Source organism: Octopus bimaculoides, chromosome 2, assembly GCF_001194135.2.
Source record: "Octopus bimaculoides isolate UCB-OBI-ISO-001 chromosome 2, ASM119413v2, whole genome shotgun sequence".
Classification (NCBI taxonomy): domain Eukaryota; kingdom Metazoa; phylum Mollusca; class Cephalopoda; order Octopoda; family Octopodidae; genus Octopus; species Octopus bimaculoides.
The window spans coordinates 120,402,850-120,424,623 of record NC_068982.1 but is presented as its reverse complement, the minus strand read 5'-3'; the positions used below and the strand labels follow the sequence as shown (position 1 = coordinate 120,424,623).

Here is a 21,774-nt window from a genome sequence, read left to right as displayed (position 1 = left end):
TATATATATATATATATATATATATATGTATATATGTTGTAGTGCACCTGTATGCAACATTTTCTTTCATATATCATACATAGTCTGATCAATAAGTATCCGGACTGTTGCCATACTAATGAAGCTAAAGCATACAGAGTAATGCCACTTGGCATAGATTTACCTTGAGTTCTGCTGTGCATGCACACTAAGTTTTAACATTCTAGCTCACTTCTGCTGTTTATAGCAGTGCTTGGAAAGAAGATATATAATGCATGATCATTGCATTGATCATGACAGTGAAAGTTGAGCAGAGCATCTGCATCAAATTTTGCCAAAAGCTTGGCAATACCTGCTCAGAGGCCTATGCAAAGTTTTCAACAGGTTATCATTGTTCTAGACACAATCAAGGAGATCTTGATTTGGAACAAACTTGGCAGACACGTGTCTCATACCTAAATCTTCATTGATAATGGACTGAACTGAACCATAACTAATCTGCACATCCTCTGATAAGTCATGGCTGGTGATTTGATGATTTCCCCTCACGGCTGCTCACACATCTGTGATGGTTTTCTTACTTCTGCTGGTTGCAGGTCTCCCAGAACGTTCATCAATATTGATATTATTTTGGCCATCTTGGAAACATCTGAACCACTTATACACTTGTGTGCAGCTCATACACTCCTCTCCATACACTTTCTGCAACTTTGCATAGGCCTCTCTGTCATGGTCAATGTGACAATTACACACTACACGCCTTCCTTCCAAGCACTGATGTAAACAGCGGAAGTGAGCTAGAACATTAAGACTTAGTGTGTATGCACAGAGTTCAAGGTCAATCTCTGCCAAGTGGCTTCATTCTGCATGCTTTAGCTTCATTACTATCGCAACAGTCTGGATATTTATTGATCAAACCTTGTATGTGTGTGTATAATATTTTCCTGAAAGGCAAACAAGAGTATTGTTGAAGATTAACGCTTGTGGGCTTTCCCATCTTAATTCAACATATTACCTGACATTTATTTTGTTTGCTCACATTTAACTACATTTCAGTGTTATTGCTTTTACAGGAAACCTATGGTGAAGATCCCTACTTGACCGGCAGTTATGCCACCAGCTATGTGCAAGGTCTTCAAGGCAATCATCCACGTTACATCAGAGCCAGTTCAGGTTGTAAACATTTTGATGCTTATTCTGGACCAGAAAATGTTCCTGTATCTCGACTTGGATTTAATGCTAAAGTAAATCCTTTATTGTCAATAATTTCCTCTACTAAATACTAGTTAAAATACTTAGATTCTACCTAGGAAAATTCCCTTGGCCCCCTTCTTCTCATTGTTGACTACTGTATATTTTCAGAAGCAGTTGTATATTGTACCCTGATACATATATTGCTAAAATAACCCTCACTTTTTCCTTTTTAAACTTTTCTCCATTTTTCTCATTTTTGCATGAATGAAGAGTTTTTTATTCATTTTCTTTTCTTTTTTGTATATAACACTTGTTTTTACTGCTGGTTGCTTTCCTTAATTCTAAACACTTAACAATGAAGTAACACTGGAACTTGTTTCTTTATGTTCAGTTAGGAAAACTAGAATAAATACTATTAGGTACCTTATTAAGATACCACATAATGACTGTTGCAAGATCTGAACTTTTGGTTACATTGACTTGGAGCAGAGTACCTTAACTTTACAATCAGTGTAATTTCTTTTCTAGTGTTTTTTTTAGATCTTTGTCAGATGATCACTTGTTAGTACAGATGATTACATACTGAACACTTAGTAAATATTGGCTGAAATTTTCCCTTTGATGCTTTTAGATATATTTTTCAGATGCTGGAACATCATTGTTTAATGTTAATTTTTTCATGCTTCCATTGATCAGATGGAATTTGTTGAGGTAGGTTTTCCACAACTGGATGCCTTTCCAGCTGCCAACCCTCACTTGTTTCCAAGCAAGGCAACATTTCAACATGGCCGCACACATTTTTCATGGAAGGCTGGAAATGAACAACATCACTTATATGATGGCGCTTAGCTGTACTCATGGAGACCTGTCCTCCACAGCAGAAGCGTTAATGCTGTTCTCACTGAAGAAAAGGATTGATCTGCAAGAGTCCTGTGCCAGTGCCACGTTAAAAGCACCCAGCACCCATTGTAAAGTGGTTGGCATCAGGAAGGGCATCCAGCTGTTGAAACCAAGCCAAATCAGCTCGGAACTTGGTGCAGCTTTCCTGCTTGCCAGCTTTGGTCAAACTGTTCAACCCATGCCAGCATGGAAAACGGACGTTAAAGGATGATCATGATGATGATGATTCTGGTGATGCTTATTTGCACTCTTTACTTCATGTCAAAACAAAGGTGCATGCAAACACACACACACACACACACACACACAGATATATACACATTTGTGATTAACCTCTTTTAGTGTCTATCTACGAAATCCACTCATTAAGCTGTAGTAGAATGCCCTTGCCCAAGGTGCTGCACAGTGGGACTGAACTCGAGGCCACATGGACAAGAAGCAAGCTTCTTAGTCACACAGCCTGTGGAACTCTTGTCTTCTACTTGTTTGTGGCGGGAGTAAAATTTGATACAAAGTAAATAGTCTTTCATCCATTTGGATGGTAACAAAAAGAAGTACCAGTCACGTTCTGGGTTAATAATATCAACTAAACTCTTTCCCATAAAAAAATCCTGGCTTTCTGCCTAAGTTAGAAAGAATTATTATTTCATTCCATTTTTGTTGTTTTTATTTTCTTCAAGCTAACAGTCAATGCCAGACATCAGAAAGTACTTATTAAGAATGTGAGTTCTTAGAAGGTGGGAAGATTTATGAAGCACTCAAGTGTTTATCTTCACGTGCAATTATTCCAGGTGGTATGATGAGTTGTATGACTATAATAGTGGAGAAAGTATCAGCGTAGACATTGTTGATTGGTGGGTATAAAAGAGACGGTGGGGTGGGGGTGGATAGTGTCGGGGTTAGTGAGAAAAAGAGAGGGACTGGTTTCAGTAGGTGCTCTCTCATGTTATGAGGATGAATATATTGTGACGGTGTGGGAGGAAGGGAGCAAGGAACAGGCAAAGCCATGAGGGTTATGAAGATTCAGAGAGGCTGTGGGGAGAGGGTCATTAAAGAAAAAGAATTGTGAAAGTCGTAGGGCTAGGTTTGAGAAAAAGAAATGCATGTGGCATGTGCATTGGCACCATGCTATCTCCTCCCTCTCTCTCTCTCTCTCTCTCTCTCTCTCCTCCTACTCCTTCTTAAGGCTGCAAGCTGGCAGAATCATTAGCATGGCAAGGAAAATGCTTAGCAGCATTTCATCTGTCTTTATGTTCTGAGTTCAAATTCTGCTGAGGTCGACTTTTGTCCTTTCAGAGTCAATGAAATAAGTACCATTTGAGCACTGGGATCGATGTAATTGACTAACTCCCACCTCCCACAATTGTTGGCCTTGTGCCAATATTTGAGACCAGTATTGCTAGTGAGCTCAAGTAGATTTTTTTCCTGTAATTAGTGTTACTTCTATTTTTAATTAAGGTGGTGAGCTGGCAGAATTGTTAGCACGTCAGGCAAAATGCTTAGCGGCATTCATCTGTCCTTATGTTCTGAGTTCAAATTCTGCCATGGTCATCTTTCATCCTTTTGGGGTCGATGAAGCAAGTACCAGTTACACACTGGGGTTGATGTAATCAACTTAACCACCCCTGCAAAAAAAACTTAAGGCCTTGTGCCTATAGTAGAGAGGACTATTATTATGATGATGATCATCATTATTAAGGCAATGAGCTGGCAGAATTGTTAGCATGCAGAATGAGCTGGAAGAATTATTAACATATTATTATCATTATTATTATTAATAACAATAAAAAGGTGGTGAGCAGGTAGAATTGTTAACATACCAGACGAAATGCTTAGTAGCATTCTTCCAGTTTTATGTTCCAAGCTCAAATTTTGCTGAGGTTGACTTTGTCTTTCACCCTTTTAAGTTTGATAAAATAAGTACTAGTCAATTACTGGGGGTTGATGTAATCGACTAATTCCCTCACCACAAAAACTGCTGGTCCTGTACCAAAGTTTGAAGCCATTATTATTATTTTTATCATTAGGTTCCAGAGCGAGATCTTCGTCTTACTTACCTTCCTGCTTTCAAGAAGTGTGTTGAAGCTGGAACATATAACATAATGTGTAGTTACAACAGGTTAGTGTATTGGTACTCTAACACTGTGTTGTTGTTTTTTTAGCCCTAGGTCAGTCTGATTGGGCAGACCTATGATCACAAATATCCCAGCTATGATTATCCTATCTTCTTTAGACACAGTATACTTAGAACTGCATTATCTAATGTGTTCTTTCTTTTTAAAAATGAATGTGATATGAGGGAAATTTGGCAGCTGTTTTAAGCAGATCAAGTTACCATATGCTTGACGGTACAGGTGTGGCTATGTGGTTGCAAAGCTTGATTCCCAAGCATGTGGTCTTGGGTTCAGTTACACTGTGTGGAAGTTATGGCAGGTGTTGTCTACTACTGTCCAGGGCTGACCAAAGCCTTGTGAACAGATTTGGTAGATGGTAACTGAAAGAAGTCTGTTACATGTAACTTTTTATGGTTGCTAGCAAGCATCATGATCATACAAGTGATGTTGTTTGTTTCCAGTCTCCCATGGAAATCATATTTGGCTATAGGAAATATGACCATTGCTTGGAAAAAAGTGATAGGAAGGGTACTTGGCTATAGAAAATCTGCCTCAACCAATTTCATCTAACCCATGCAGTCATGGAAAAGTGAATGTTAAATAATGCTGCAGATACTGGTGGCATGATAAAATGCACACAGTCCATGCTGTGCAGTGGGTGGCAATTGGAAGTGCATCCATCTGTAAAAATCATGTGAACCAAAAGAGGCAGGAAATAACAAAAGGAGATGATGTTGACTCTACAAGCCATAGTGGAACTATTATGATACAAAAAGCTGCAAGGTGTTATATGACCCACCCAACTCCTGGCCACCTGGAGTTCCAGCTGATAAATGAGAGTGATGGTATTTACATCCAGTGAGGTTCGTGTCTTCTAAACACATCAATAGTTGAATTTTGTATTGTAAGTTATCAGATCCTGAGTGGACCTCTGAAGGATGTGGGCACTGCCGCTTCCTTCTCAGACTGAAATGTCCCCTAAATATCAACTGGTAAATTTATGGTTTTATCTTTTACTTGTTTCAGTCACTGGTCATGCTGGGACACTAAATTATGGGTATGCGAAGAAACCAACATGGTTGTCAAGCTGTAGGAGTACAAATACAAAGATACACACATCTATATATGATGGTCTGCTTTCTGTTTCTGTGTACCAAATCCTTTCTCAAGGCTTTGATTAACTTGGTGCTATAGTAGAAGATACTTGCCCTAAGTGCCATTGCAGCGGGACTAAACTTGAAACCATGTGGTTGGGAAGGAAGCTTCTTATCACACAGCAATGCCTGTGTGTTATAATTGAATATTTTGTATCATATTTAGAATATTTTATATATTGTATTATATATATATACTATATATTTATAATATAATTATTTGATAATTTTATAAGTCTATAGTTTCATATTGTATTATATGTTACATTTATGATATGTATTTATGATATATAATTTAGTTTAATAATTGTAACCATTATATAATCTGTATATTATAATTTCTCGATGTTTAACTTTATTTTACATTAAATTTATAGATTCTAACATTATATATATATATATATATATATATATATATATATATATAAGTTATGTTTTCTAAATTTTGAACATTATGATATATCATCTATATAAATCTCTCTTTGTATCTTCTTTTTCCTGTTGTAGTGTAAATGGTATCCCTGCATGTGCCCACAAAAGATTGTTGACCGATATTTTACGTAAAGAATGGGGTTTCAAAGGATATGTAATCAGTGATGAAGGTGCTATTGAATATATGTTGATATGGCATATGTATAAAACAACTGCTGTGGAAATTGCTGCTGCCAGTGTTAATGCTGGTTGTAACCTTGAGTTATCACCAGCATTAAAACAACCATTCTTTTATAGCCTTGGTAAAGAATTTACTATAATTGTTTCAATTTTTAAAATTTTTTCTCCCTTCTCTAGTTTTACTTTTCTTTCTTCCATTTTTTTATTTCATTCTTATTTCATATCAAAAAGTGTTTTTAGCTTTATTCTAAAACAATGTTGAAGTTATAACACATACAGAAAACATAAAAGTTATGCAGTCAAAGGATCATGGTTTCTACCTTATTGGGCCACATTAGTTTTGGTATTGATTGAACTATACATATTCTCTCAGTAATGTTGTTTAATGTGATTGAGGGAATGTCCTGAGTTAGTATCTACTGAAAATTATTTGTTGGTGCAGTTGTTGAGATCAGTGTTCAAAGCTGGTGAAATTGAAGTCAAAATCACAATTCTATGATTAGGATAATTTGATATGTAGAAAATCAATGTGTTATAGATGGTTATGGCAATGTAGATAGAACATCGAATATCAGAGATAACAATAACAAATATACTGAGTTAAATTCCTTTTTAAAATTTTTAACCCTTTTGTTACCATATCAATTTTTAAATTCACTGCTTTCATTTCTGTTTATAATTGAGTAAAATAACTTTGCCATTAGTAATCTGGTATTTGGAACATAAATTAATATGAAATTTTAATAATGAATGGTTTTAATTGAGATCAGTTTAAAACAAAAAGTTTGTATCATAGAACCCAGGGTAGTCTTGGATGAGTTAGTGTCAAAAGAATGAAAGATCTGGTTTGTTTTCACTAGGAGGTATTTAGTTGGTTTCATTTTAACATATCATTTAATAAAAGTTAAAAAGTAAGAAATTTATGTAGATCAAACACTGTTTAATATATATTTTACCATTGTATTTATATTTTAGCTGGTGCTCTCAACCAAGGATTGGTTACCAAGGAAACTCTACTTGAAAGAGTCAAACCTCTCTTTTACACTCGAATGAAGCTTGGAGAATTTGACCCGCCATCAACGAATCCTTATTCCAGTTTAAATCTCTCCCTCATTCAAAGTCCTAAACACCGTCGTCTGTCTTTGAAAGCTGCGATGCAAACTTTTGTACTTTTAAAAAATTCATACAACATATTACCTCTCAGAAGACGCTTTAAAAAAATTGCAGTTGAGTACAAAGTGTTTTATATTTTGTATTTTCTTTATTTTTTTAACTGAAAGAATTAAGAAAGAAGCTTAGTTTGAGATGGAGAAGCAGTATTCTTAGCTTTTGTGCATGTGTGTGTGCATGTGTGTGTGTGCTTGTATACAAAGGTTTGTTTACAACTTGTAAAAGAATAGAAAATATCAGGGAATGAATTATTTTTTAATGGCTTAGTCAGAGGAAGAATGTTTTGCCTGTAAAAAGCTGTCAAGATAAGATTATTATATAACATCTTTTGCTTATTTTGTATTGTTTATTCAATACTCTATATTTTGTATTCTGTGTAAGTGTATGCATTAAGTCTCCTTGTGTTTAGCTGCCTTTCTACGAGATACATATTTGTGTATGTGTGTGTATGTATATGTTTTTTAATTTTAGGTCCAATAAAGAAAATACATAATACAATCCCTTACTGACCCCCATCCATTTTATTGACATGATCCAGAGACATGCCAGAGTAGGATATCCTGTGTCTATATGGGCTTAGAGGCTCAGGAATGTGATCTCAAGCACAAGCAAAACATTTCCTAAGCAGCTATTGCCATTCCCTGCATATCTGGTTTTATATCTAAGGGACCTTCTGGAGATATGTTTTAGCAAAAACGGAGGGATGCCTCACTCCCAGTGGTCTTCCAGTATGCTGGGTACCAAGCTAGAATTATTGAGGACTTATGCTATTGCTAGATAGTCATGGACCTATTCTATGTTCATCCGTCCTTTATATACATATATATGTATATAGTGGTCGAGAAGTTTGCTTCCTAGCAATATGCTTTCAGATTTAATTTTATTGTGTAGTGTTGCAACTTATACACAAACATCAGATACTCTGCCTTGAACTGTGAGAGAAAATGTGTGTCATGAACAGAAGTAATAACTCCCAGAACTTTCTCCAGCTTAGTCTTAATCTGGCTTCTACATTTCATAAAATCCCCACCCACCAGCTAATTAAATCACCCTAAGTAACAGAAGTTATATATATATATATATATATATATATATATATATATATATATATATATATATATATATATATATATATCTTTCAATCTATCTAATGAGGCACAAACATTTTTACATACATGTATACCACACAACAGATCTTCTGCCTATCAAATTCACTCACAAGGCTTTGGTCAGCCTGGGACTATAGTTGAGGATACTTGCCCCAGGTGCCATGAACCTAAGACAATGAGGATGGGAAGCAAGCTTCTTGTTCTCTCTCTCTCTCTCTCTCACACACACACACATACACAGAGTCCTATATATGTGTGTGTGGTAAAGAGTTGCTTCCCAACCACTTGGTCTTGAGTTCAGTCCCACTACATGACATCTTGAGCAAGTGTCTTCTGCTATTGCCCTGGACTAACCAAAGCTTTGTGAGTAGATTATTTGATGGAAATTGAAATAAGCCTGTCATATATGTGCATGTGTGTGTTTGTGTCTCCTTGTTTTGATACAGCATAATAATTATAAAATGGTTGTCACTCATATAATTAATGTTGTTAATTTCCAGTATTCTGCAAGGCCTTGTCTATTCATGGAGAAATATTATCTTGCATGAAAACAGGTGAGGGTTGGCAACAGGGAAGGTGTTCAATTTTGGAAAATCTGCCTCAAATAAATTTTATCTTACCCATGCAAGTATGGAGAAGTGGATATTAAATGATGATAATGATTGTATATGTATATGTGTGTGCATATGTGTGTCTTTTACCTTTGTATATAAGTAAAGAATGTAAACATTAGTAAAAAAAAAGAAAACTCTAAAAACCAGTCTGCTTTGAAGACATCTCCTGTTGATATTTGTTCAACATTGAGTTACACAGACACTTCTAGTGTCTCTGGTACCCGAACTTCAATGAACCAGTATTTGTCCCATTTAATAATCTGTAACGAATGACATTGTTCACAAGTTGTAATGCAAAAGAAGTGTTTTTTCTCTTTGATAAATATTACATTCTTACAAGTTTATAACAGTCCTCTAAATTTGTGCTATGTCTATTACATATTATGTTTCCAGGTTGTTGGTCCAATGGCTAACAATACAGATCAGTTGTTTGGTGATTATAGTGCAACAATTGATCCAAAATATACAACTACTCCACTTCAAGGTTTACAGGCTTTAGCTGAGTCTGTTAACTATGCAGCTGGTTGTAAAGAAAATAAATGCACTTCCTACAATGCTTCTGAAATTGAACATGCAGTCTCATCTTCACAACTGGTTATTGTTTGTCTTGGTACTGGTGAGTTTTATTTCAGTTTTTTTGGCCTTGTTTTTCTTAAAAATAGTTTTTGCACATAATTTATTTATATATTTTTTTTGCTTGTTGAGCCTGAAAGAAAAGGTAGTGCTTGTGACCCTTGTAAGCTTTGAGGTTGGTGAGACAGATACTGTTAATGTTCTGGTTAAAATGTGGCATGCTGTTACCTGCAAAAAGGATATGGGCAGGGAGGTGTTCAAGATAGATGACATTTTGAGAAGGAAGAACTAGGAGGTTCTGTTTAGTTCAGGGATAGAATGTTTGGATACAACATGGGTGTGAAGAGAGGCAGAGAGACAAGTGAGTTGAAAGTGCTTCAGTCAGGGTGGTATGAGGTCAGAAGGCTCCAAGGAGTAGAAGCCAGTATGATAGCACTAGAAGAAGATATATATATATATATATATATATGAGAGAGAGAAGAGGAAGAATAAGATAGTATACCATTGGATTTGAGGCTGGAACATATCTGAGTTATTTCATTTCTTCCAAACTGATATTGCTTAAATCCTGGTTTTGCATTTGTTTTCTCTTTTTATTTCTGCTTTGTGATTATCATTCTTTCTATGATAACATAGATGAGATTGATTTTTCTAATTTAGACATTTAAATATTGTTGGAGATGAAAGTCTTATAACTGTTAACCACTCAGCAACAAACTGTAGGTGGCTCTTTTTTTCAACTTGGCAGACTGAAACCTTGCATCATGGTTGGTTACAACTGTTACAGCAGCTTCCACCCAACAAATGATTTTATTGTCAGTAGTACATCACCTTATCCTAATTGTTAATATTTAGTCTCAGAGAATTGGATTTCTGTTTTAGGTAAACAACTGGAGCGAGAAGGATTTGATAGGAAAAACCTTGATCTACCTGGAAAACAGTTGCAGTTGCTTCAAGATGCTGTCAAATTTGGTAAATCTCCACAAGGACCATTTTCTTTGCAGTTAATATTTTCATATTTCTAAATTATATTTTGCCAAGCTTTCATTTGAATATTTTCATATCTATCTGCATCACATTACTACATCTTTGTACGACGGCTGCACTTTGTGGCTCTTGATGTCTTCAAACATTTGTAGTAACTTTGTTAAGTTATATACAAATGATGTGGTTTTGGAAAATGATGTTGCCAACATTGTATTAAATGTTTTATAAAGTGAGGGATTAGACAAGTTAGAAATTAAATAATTGAGAGAGCATTGTGTTGGTATGTCATCTTAGATTGCTACAGCTGTTTTATTCTTTACATTATTACTTACATTGATTTGAAGACTGTTTCTGTTCTAGCTCTTTAGAGGAGTCACTATGACATTTTAGTGAAGAAAACTTTAAAGTGTTAACTAGAGGTTAAAGATCAAGTAAATGCAACATCAGCCTCTTAACTGATCTGTTATGATATATTTCTTCAAAATGTTGTGTTTGGTCCTTAGAAACTCCATTAATATTTAGATTATTTTTGTATGGAAAACAGGTTGTAAAACAATTGGTACCAGAAAAAAAAAACTAATTGTAAAATTATTATTATCATCATCATTATTATTATTATTAAGTGGTGAGCTGGCAGAATCATTAGCATGCCAGGTGTAAAGTTTAGGAGTATTTTGTCTGCCACTACGTTCTGAGTTCAAATTCCGCCAAGGTTGACTTTGCCTTTCATCCTTTAGGGCCAATAAATTGAGTACCAGTGAAATACTGGGGTCAGTGTAATCGACTAACCCCTCCTCCCAAATTTCAGGTCTTGTGCCTATAGTAGAAAAGATTATTATTATTATTATTATTATTATTATTCAGGCAGTGAGCTAGACCAATCGTTTGCACGCTGGGCCAAATGCTTAGTGGCATTTCATCTATCTCTATCTTCTGAATTCAAATTCTGCCAAGGTTGACTTTGCCTTTCATTCTTTTGGGGTTGATAAATTAAGTACCAGTGAAACACTGGGGTTGATGTAATCAACTAGTCCTCTCCCACCAAATTTTAGGCCTTGTGCCTTTAGTAGAAAGGATTATTATTATTGTTATTATTATTATTATTATAGTGGGTTGGCAGAATTGTTAGAGTTGGAGTAAATGCATTGTGATATTTCTTTAGACCTTTTACAGTCTGAGTTCAAATCCTATTGAGGTCAACTTTGCCTTTTATCCTTTTGAGGTTAATAAAATAAAGTATCAGCCAAGTTTCAAGGGCTGATAGTACTTACTACACTCTACTCCTCAAAATTTCTGTCCCTGTGCTGACATAAGAAACCATTATCATTATTATTTGGAGTTGCTAATTCAATAAGTAACATTGAATTCCTTAATGAACTGGATAGTTTTTGTGTTATGTTTACGGAAACCCATTACGTATAAAAGTCATGGAGTTTTGTGAATTTATTTTTTAGAGGATAAAAAGACCTTGTATCTTTTTTTTTTTTGTGCTGTTAGCAAATTTTAATTAAAGAATATTCACTAAGTATGGTATTCTCTGACATGGCAGTTGGAGGAAGTTGTCACAAAGATGGAAGCAGCATTTACCACTTCAAAAGAAATTCTACACAATTAAAAAAAGACAAACAGAAAAGAAAAACAAAATATTTTGACTAACAGAAACATTTGAAGAAAAAAAAAAAAGAATAAGACATACCTGAACACACAGAAGCCAACAGTTTAATAATAAATTTGTCTGTTGGCAAACACTTACTCTTCTGTTTACAATATATCTTGAATGCAAATGCAGCTATAAGTAATAATTCATATTACATTGGGTTAAAATCCTGTTGGATGAAACAGAAAAGAGGTTGAAGGCTATCTGCTATGTATCTGCTATAACCCAGGCAGTCATGATACCATGACCAACGAAACTACTTTCAAACTTTTTGCCATCTAAATTTGATGCTTTGAATTTTAGGCCTTGTATTTAGGTAGAATTGTTAGCTTGCCAGACAAAATGCTTAGCAACACCTATCTTTATGTTCTGAGTTCAAATTCCTCTCATGTTCACTTTGCCTTTCATCCTTTGGAGTAAAATTTGAGCATTGAGGTTGATGTAGTCAACTAGCCCCCTTCCACCAAAATTCCAGGCCTTGTGTCTAAAATAGAAAGAATTATTATCTTCATCAGAAGCAGTAGCACATAGATCACATTTTATTTCACCCATACAGTGGTTGATAATAGCAGTTTAAGACATGTTACTGGAATCAACTCAATTGGCTGTACCTCTTTCATACAAATTAGTGATATTCTGCTTCTATAAGAAATCATTAATGTTCTTAGTACTGTTGTTTGGTCAAAGACTGAATTTTTGAAATCACTTGTGTTACATATCACTTTTGTTACATTTGTATTGATAATGACTGTTAATATCTACCCTTCTCCTCTAGACTACCCTCCAACAATAGTAAGACCTCACAGAACATTTGAAACACCAGAGTTCAAGGAAACTAGTAGTGGTCTGTGTTGGCAAAGATATTTAGTGAAGTTAGGAAATTTGGACAGGTTTGTAATCTATAGGCAGATGAGAGTACTTGTATTTTAAATTAATTTTTTCTCTCTCTATGACCAGCTGTAGACGCATCTTCCCAGAGTATATTAATTTATCCAAATTTGCTTACAGGATAAAGTTAAGCATCTTTTGTGCTGGAATTTGAAGACATTGTAAGTGACAAATAACAACAATATAGAATATATTGTAAAATGTACACTTTGATACCAAATCAATTAACTTTTCTGTAGACATTAGAATTTGTATAAATTCTTCATAAAGTATAAAAAAAATTTGTTCTTTTCTCTTTTGAAAAAGCCAACTACTCTCAACTTGTGGTGCTGCTATTTAGTGCTGGACCCCTAGATGTTTCTTGGGCTGATAAAAGTCCTTTTGTATCAGCCATAATTCAATGTTTCTTTCCTGCACAAACTAGTGGACAAGCCATTTACAACATACTCACTCATAATGGAACAGATTCTAATCCAGCAGGACGCCTGACAATCACTTGGCCTGCATCCATGCATCAAGTAAGTTTATTTTTTATCATATCCTCAGTATGACTACAGCAACAACTGAGTTTCTGGTTCAAGTTCTATTACTCCTATTTTCTTCTGTTGTTCATTTATCATTTTATATCTATTTTATTTGCTTGTATGGTTTAAATGTGTTGTCATGAACTCTGTTAGTTCTTACCCAGATTTACTGCCCTCCTAGTCAGACTAGAGGACAATGTTTCTTCTATTTTAGCCATAGTTTCTACAGTTGAAAACACCTCCTTACACCAACCAATTTACAGAATAGACTGGGTGTATTTATCAAGCACTGTCAATAGAGGGGTTGTCATGTCCTTGATAAGACTAAAGTATCATGTCTTTAACGAGACTACTATGTTAAGAAAATCAGGTGGTTTACTGTGCTTGAGAAGGCACGTCAAGCTAAGTAAATACTTGGTTGTCCTTGCTTACAAGCATGTCCCCTGCATCCTTCTTCAGCTCAGTGTCCCTAATCTTGTGAGCTCATGGGTGCCAGTGCCATGTAAAAGCACCCAGTACACTCTGTAAAGTGATTGGTGTTAGAAAGGGCATCCAGTCATAGAAACCATGCCAAAATAGACATGGAGCCTGGGCAGCTCCTGTCAAACTGATTAGCTCCTGTCAAATCATCCAACCCATGCCAGCATGGAAAACAGAGACATCAAATGATGATGATGACGTTAGTGACAAATGGTTTCTTTCTTCATGCAGACTGTATGAACCATGTGTATAGCATGTGAAGCTTCGTAATTGCAAAACATGAAAGGCTGGATTAATATAATCTCTCTTTTATGTAACATAAACTAGTGTGAGATAATAACTTGAACCTTAGAGACAAAGCTGATGGATGCGTGAGTGGCAACTGTACTGGTTATATGATGTATTAAGATAACGTTTGTTAGTGATAAAATGGAGTATGTTGGAAAGTGAAGCACTCTTATGCCACAACAACTCCTTGGAAAGGAGAAAAAATAGCAAAGTTTAAATTTGGTGACATTTGGCTTTACAAAAAAGATGATGCAAGACAAAGATGAGTGTCAAGATGTGAAATGAGAGATGGAGCCTGTATATGTTGCTCAACTTTTAGAAATAATAGGTAAATCTTAATATCATACACTAACATCTTAAAAAAGGGAAAGGATGACTTTGAAAAAAAAAAAATGCTTCTGAATAAGTTCACTTGATAATGGTAATGATGATTAGGATGAAAACAATGTTTATGACAATGATGATGATGATTATAACAGTGTTGATATTGGCAACAGTTGGAGGCGCAATGGCCCAGTGGTTAGGGCAATGGACTCGCAGTTTCGATTCCCAGACCGGGCGTTGTGAGTGTTTATTGAGCGAAAACACCTAAAGCTCCACGAGGCTCTGGCAGGGGATGGTGGCGAACCCTGCTGTAGTCTTTCATTACAACTTTCTCTCACTCTTACTTCCTGTTTCTGTTGTGCCTGTAATTCAAAGGGTCAGCCTTGTCACACTGTGTCACGCTGAATATCCCTGAGAACTACGTCTGTGGAGTGCTGAGCCACTTGCATGTTAATTTCACGAGCAGGCTGTTCCGTTGATCAGATCAACTGGAACCCTCGACGTCGTAAGCGACGGAGTGCTAACAACAACAACAATATTGGCAATGATGAAGATCATGATGACAATAACACTACTAAAGTTTCAATAATGACAACAATGATAATGGTGATAAAGCTGAGGATATGAATGTAGAACTTACTTCATAGGTGAGTGAAGTGTAACATTTAAAGTGTTATCTTGAAAGTGCAAAATAAACATGAAATTTGAGCACACATCTGATCCCTCAGCCATGCCTTATGTTGTCACTTCACCTGCTAGAAATAACAGCCAGATCTCCTATAGATTACACCCTCTGGTTTAAAAAAAAAAGAGCACAAGGATGGTATGGTTATGTCTTTAATCACAGGTCTATTTGATCAGAGCTGACATCAAGTTAAATGACAAAACAAAACTTCTTTGGGAATAATTGCTTCGATGGAGTTCATTCTTCATCAAGTAAATATTTGTAGACAAGTGTGACATTGCTGTCTGCTTTGAACGTTAACAATTCACGTACTAGTAAAGGGAATTAACTCCAGGGTGGATTCACATCAATCAACAACTCAAATAACCCAGATGTTTTTACTTCACAACATTTGTCATTAACATTCTTTTATAAGCAGGGCTGCCACATTGAGGATTATGCTACTTCCCATGCTTGCATTCTATTATGCTTTTTTAAAATTATTTAATTCGAGTTTCATGTGACTGTATGATGCTTTGATGTTTGCAGTCTGCACTTTTGAAGACATGTGGAATAAAAAATTCCTTACTTGACAAATGAAAATTAATAACAGGAAGTGCATTGAGCTATAAAACGATGCTTCAACAATATTATTTCTCTAACCTATGTTAACATGGAAAAACACATAAATGAATAAAATATATACTTTAATTTACTTAGAAAGTTTTCATTTTGGCTTACTTTCTAACACAGTTTACTACTTTCTGAAAATTTTGTGCTACTTTTTAGGAGATTTTTCTGGTAACTTGTGTTAAATATTACTATCAAAACCAACAGTGAAATACTCTTTAGTTGTTGCATTTCTTATCTTTAGAATGGAAGCTTTGGTGAAAATAGAATGCCGATTGATCCAACAAGTGTGCCTGTATATGGTTGTGTGGTATGTTAGAGATAGCTGCTAAATCTCCCTCAGATCACATCTACTCATTAAAAAAAAATGGAAGAGCATATTAGATAATATAGTCATAGATATCCCTAAAAAGGTTGAGATGGTTATGGCATAACAAAAGGTAGTGCTGGACTGAATGATTCATATGTTTATCAGAATCCAGATGTTATTGACATTAACTTTTGATTTTCAACCCTCCTGAGTTGATAAAGAAAAAAATACCTGTAATACACTATGGGTTAATTATTGCAATTAAATACATCGTTATTCTCCTTCAGAAATACTACATCTGTGTCTTTTCTGTTTCAGGTTCCTCCAATGATTAATTATTCCATGGATGGTAGAACTTATCGCTATTTTAATGGAAAACCATTATATCCTTTTGGATATGGTCTTTCTTATTCTGAGTTTTTTTACTCCCAGCTAAATGTACCAGAAAAAATTACTGTTGGTAATCTTATCCATTTATCTGTCACTGTGGGCAACAAAGGACCATTTGATGGTGATGAGGTGAGTAAATTATTATTCTGCAATATTTCATGTGCAACATTAACTTGTATGTAAGGTTCAGTGCAAGGGAGGTGGTGAATAAGATGGTCTTTTTTTAATGGCTTGATGTAGAGGAAAGAGCTGTATTCTTGACCGCTGTAGGTCTCTGAAGGACCAGTGAGATTGATGAGATTGATGTCCTTTCTAAATAATTGTATAGTGATAACTGCAGAAAAAATAAAGGCAGAGGGAGAAAAAAAGTTAATACATCAAATACATTATGAGAAAAGGAAGGCAAGTTGAGGTGATGGTATATTTTATGTCATAGGAATTTGAGAGTATACTGATCAAAAGTACATAGGTAATTTGTCTTTAGGCTCCCAAGTGATAATTAATTAGTGCATTGAACAGAAGTAAGATAAACCTTCTAACAGGCTACTAGTTTATTTCATATAACATTTTTCAGAAGAGCTAGTGATCTGGTAGCTATTTCTGTCATCTAGGGTCACTCAAGTGAGATGAACATTTCTGAGGTACAATGAAGATTATAATTGTTATAACAATAACGCTATAGATAATTTCAGACTTTTCATCAATATTTCTTACAGGTTACCCAAATTTATATTTCCTGGCGCAATTCATCTGTACCTATGCCAAAGTTACAATTAGCTGGATTCAGTCGTAATTTCATCCAAGTTAAGAAACAAATTAAAATTGATTTCATTATTGAACCAGATCAAATGGCAGTTTGGGACAGCAAAAGAGGATTTGTTGTTGAAGAAGGTAAGCAAATTCTGATTTTTAATACATCATCACACTAATAATGTGGCTATGTATTAATTTTACATCTACTTTTCTCTCTTACAAGAAGAGTTTATTTGGTCTGCTGATTTAACAAGAGATGGGTATGTTGTTGCTCTTTAACCCCAATCAAGTAGTTGTATGACCAAAGACATTCCAGCTGTGACCATCCAATCATTTTTTCAGTTATTTAATATCTAGGGTTACATTGAAGAGCCTTTATTTCAAGATGGTAGGATGTGATTTGAGGAATAATAGGCTGCTATTTCCAGTAGGCCTTGTGATAAAGTAGAAACTCCTATGTTGGGTATATCAATGTGCTGTTAGAAGGGCAGACTATATATTTGGACAAGACCCTTTAAACAAGGAATTTGTGCTGAATGTTTGAGTTTACTTCTCATGACAGTTCTGAATCTTCCTCTTATAATATCTGACTGTTTTCTTCCAATACTAAAAAATCACAGACTTATTGACTTTCTTGGATATCTTTGTTTTTGCTATGGGACTTTTGTAATCATATATTTATTGTTGTTGCTATGGTGGTCTAACTTGTGTAAATATCTTTGCTATGCAATAATTGTTATGTAACATGTTTGTAGCTGTTGTTTCTATACAACTTGCTTTTAATGGCTTCAGACATAGGAGAGCATGTGCAGGCAAGATGCCGAATGCACTTTTACCGAAAGACAAGAAACCGAACAGACACAAAAAAGAAAATTAAAAAACATTCCTACCTACATAGCTTAATGACCAATTCACCAATTTGGCAATTATATCAAATATTTTAATTTTCGTATATATTTTTGACTTTATGTCCATTCAGCAGTGTGTCTCTTGGCAAAAGTGCATTCGGCATTCTGTCTATGTACCTAGGAGAGAGGGTTTCACCCATGATTTTATTCAGGGTTTCTAGGAAGCTTGATTGCTTGCAAAGAGTGGACTCTGTTAAATGCAACCAAGGGCCAGTCTGTGGTGTAATACTGGTTGACATATTATATCTACCATGGAGAAATGAAACTGTCCCTTTAACAGATTTACACAGTTTCTGTCTGTCAAATTTCACTAAGAAAGCTTTGGTCAATCCAAGGCTGTGATAGAAGACATTTATCCAAAGTGCTGCTTGTCAGGAACATGGACAAACTTAAAATGTCTGCATATATTCAGGAGGCCAAGAGAAAATGATTATTCTACTGATTTGGTGAGGACATTTGAGGGCTAAGGATTGGTAGAAATGATTGTAAACTCATCTATTAGTGTATTGTCATGATAAAGGGGAATACCATAAGATGGATGTGATGTCATCTGGTCAAGGTGAAATGCTGCGCAATACGTTGCTATGTTATTGTGATGTAACCATTTTTGTGACTTCAGTAAAATAAGATTAATTTCTCATTTTCTAGGTGAACTAATTATATATGCTGGAGGTCAACAACCAAATACTGCTCGGAAAATTAGTTCAAATATCCTCCAGAAATCTGTACAGATTGTTGGTAAAGACTAAACTTCAGTTTTTACCATATTTCAAGTAAAATGTCAAAAGATGGGCGCTTTAAGTATTGCAGAAGAAATTATATTTGCACAATTTTCAAGTTTCTTTTCATTATATCTGTTTACTTCTAAAAAAAATATGTAACAATATATATTTTTATCATTAAATGCCTTATATTTTCTGTTATTTCATGCTATTATTGTTGCATTTGGGCTCAGAAGAATATAGAAAACAAAAACAAAAAAATGTACGTGATGAATACTGCATATATTTTCTAGTAATCACAAAAGAGAAAGAAAAAGATTAATAAGGGTATGAAAATAATTTTTATGTAGGGGTCTCTGAAATATGAAATGCATTTCAAGGGTTCCCCCAAAATAAAAAGGCTGGGAAACCTCTTATTGAGATATTGATTTAAAAATTACCAATTTTTCCATAACCTTGCTGACTCAGCACAGATAGCTGAGTGAACAGGACACTGGACAACAAACAAATCAACAGGTTACTAACTAATCAGATGTGAACAGGGCACAGAATAACCAGCCAAGTTAACAGGGTACTGACAACCTACTGAGAGAGCAGGGTATCAAGCAATTTACTGAGTTAACAGGTTATCGAGCAACAAGTTAAATGAATAGAATATTGAGAACCAGTTGAGAAGATATTCTTGTCAATATATGCCTGTGACATTCTGTTAAAGGCATATATTGTATCTATAGTGAAGACATTAATCCCTTAAATGTGTCAGTCCACCTAGCTGTAAAAAGATACCATTTGCAAGTATGATAACTATTTTTTTTTTAGCTGTAGCCAGCAGTGCAGACAGCAGTTCTTCTTGCATATGTAGTTCACACAAAGATGCCTCCCTACCTCAGACAAACTGACTTGGACTGGATATATTCTAAATAGAAGCATGGACTTTAGTAGTGCTTCTGTTAGCCAGTAGGTTAGGGACTCAGTCAACTCACAGTGTGTAATGCTGAGCAATTCCTTGCTTACCATTGAGACAAAAGAGAAGGCATAAATGAAAGTAAGTTGAAACAAAATATTCATTGTCCTCATCATTTAACATCCATTTTCTACGTTGGCATAGGTTGGACAGGTGCTGGTCAACCAGGGAGTTTCATCAGGCCCAAGTTGTCTGTTTTGGCATGGTTTCTATGGGTGGTCAGATGCCCTTCCTAATGCCAACTACTTTTCACAGTGTACTGGGTGCCTTTTATGTGGCACTAGCACTGGTGCTTTATATATGACACCAGCATGGGTGCTTATGTGACACAGACATGAGTGCTTTTTATATGATACTGGTAATGGGTGTTTTTATGTGACATCAGCATGCATATGCATGAATTGACTGCAGTTATCAACTAGAAAAAAAACGTTTCTAATTGAAGCAGGTTTTAACTGTAATGATATTCTTTCTTTGATATTAGGTGAAATATTTTAATCTTTGACATAAAAGCTCCAAGAACAATACTCTAAAAGATGAAACACATGATGCCATTAAAAACAAAACAAAATAACTACTTTGAACCAAAACATATAAATTCAGATACTCAGCACTACTTTAGAGCAGCTTACTGTATGCAAAATAGCAAATTTGATGATCTAATGTAAAAACCAGATTGTCTAAATATCTCCATACAAAACCAATGATACAACAAACATTTTAAGGCTATTTTTCCCAGCAAAAACAGGAGTTAACTTTGTTCATTTTACCCTCATTTCTTTCCCAGCTATCTCCAGCCATATCTTTGTAGGTCTTCCTCTTCATCTACTACCTTCCACAATCATTTCTATCACTCCTCTCACTAAGCTACTTTCATTTTCCCTCAGCACGTGACCAAGCCATCACATTCCATTTCTCTTCATAACATCTGTCACTGATTCTATTTCCATCATTTTCTGCAATTCATTGTTTGTTTTCCTCTTGCAGAGATACTTCACTTAGCTAGAAAATCATTCTCATTTCTGTTCTGCTTTTCCATGTTCATTACCTATGTTTCACACCTAGAAATGTAAAGATACCTTAAGTATAACTGTCAACAAAGCAAAACTTTGACTATATTTGGTATTCCAAAATAAAAATTCATACCAATTAACAAAGACAAGTGTCATCTTATCTAAATTCACAAATATGATGTTCAGACTTTCTTTATGAAACACTACTGATACATTAATTGCTGCAAAATGTTTCAATAGATACTCATCTTAAGAAAATCTGAGGCTCCTAACATTTTGATGGAAAAAAAAAAAAGAAACCCACACAGTTGTGTGATGTAGGTATTAATAAATTTTATGGTCAAACGATAGGAATGAACAAAACATAGTAAAAAATTGCTTTAGGCAGGTAATTGTTGACATGAACAAAGACACAAAGAAAGTATTTAAACACTGATGATGATAACAATGATGGTGGTGGTGGGGAGATTGGTAACTAAAGGTAAAAAGAACTTGCCTTAAGTTTAGCATCAATCGTTTGAATAATGAGTTTCTCAACAGAGAGGTGCTCTCTCCTTGTGGATATTCCAAGAATGAAATAATTACTTTAATTTGTTTTTTTTATTTGAAATTTCTGAGGACTAACAAAAGAAAAAAAAAACAAGCAAATGCATCAAAGATGTAGCTTCTTAGTAGCTACTCGAAGTACTAAAGAATAGCAGCTAGATCTTTCTCAAATTACAACTAAACTGCTTTTGAAAATGGATAATGTTTTAAAATAATGTTATATGAGAAAAAAAAAATGGAGAACTAAAACAGACCAGGGTCTAAACAACAAATACAATGGATTTTAAAACTGAATAAAAAGTAAGAG

At 34.9% G+C, this 21,774-nt stretch overlaps 1 protein-coding gene across 2 annotated transcripts in view; it reads left to right on the top strand.

Annotated features, from left to right (window-relative positions):
* Window positions 1-19,145, top strand: part of LOC106879386 (uncharacterized) — a 45,954-nt gene extending 26,809 nt beyond the window's left edge. For both annotated transcript variants that reach the window (XM_052965554.1, XM_052965553.1), the window contains exons 5-14: window positions 1,053-1,223; window positions 4,101-4,192; window positions 5,849-6,075; window positions 6,929-7,179; window positions 9,240-9,462; window positions 10,302-10,391; window positions 13,258-13,469; window positions 16,490-16,690; window positions 17,278-17,452; window positions 18,871-19,145. In XM_052965554.1, the coding sequence (XP_052821514.1) occupies window positions 1,053-1,223; window positions 4,101-4,192; window positions 5,849-6,075; window positions 6,929-7,179; window positions 9,240-9,462; window positions 10,302-10,391; window positions 13,258-13,469; window positions 16,490-16,690; window positions 17,278-17,452; window positions 18,871-18,971 (1,743 nt within the window). In that variant the 3' untranslated portion in view covers window positions 18,972-19,145. The remainder of the gene's footprint in view (window positions 1-1,052; window positions 1,224-4,100; window positions 4,193-5,848; window positions 6,076-6,928; window positions 7,180-9,239; window positions 9,463-10,301; window positions 10,392-13,257; window positions 13,470-16,489; window positions 16,691-17,277; window positions 17,453-18,870) is intronic.
* Window positions 19,146-21,774: the final 2,629 nt, after the last annotated feature.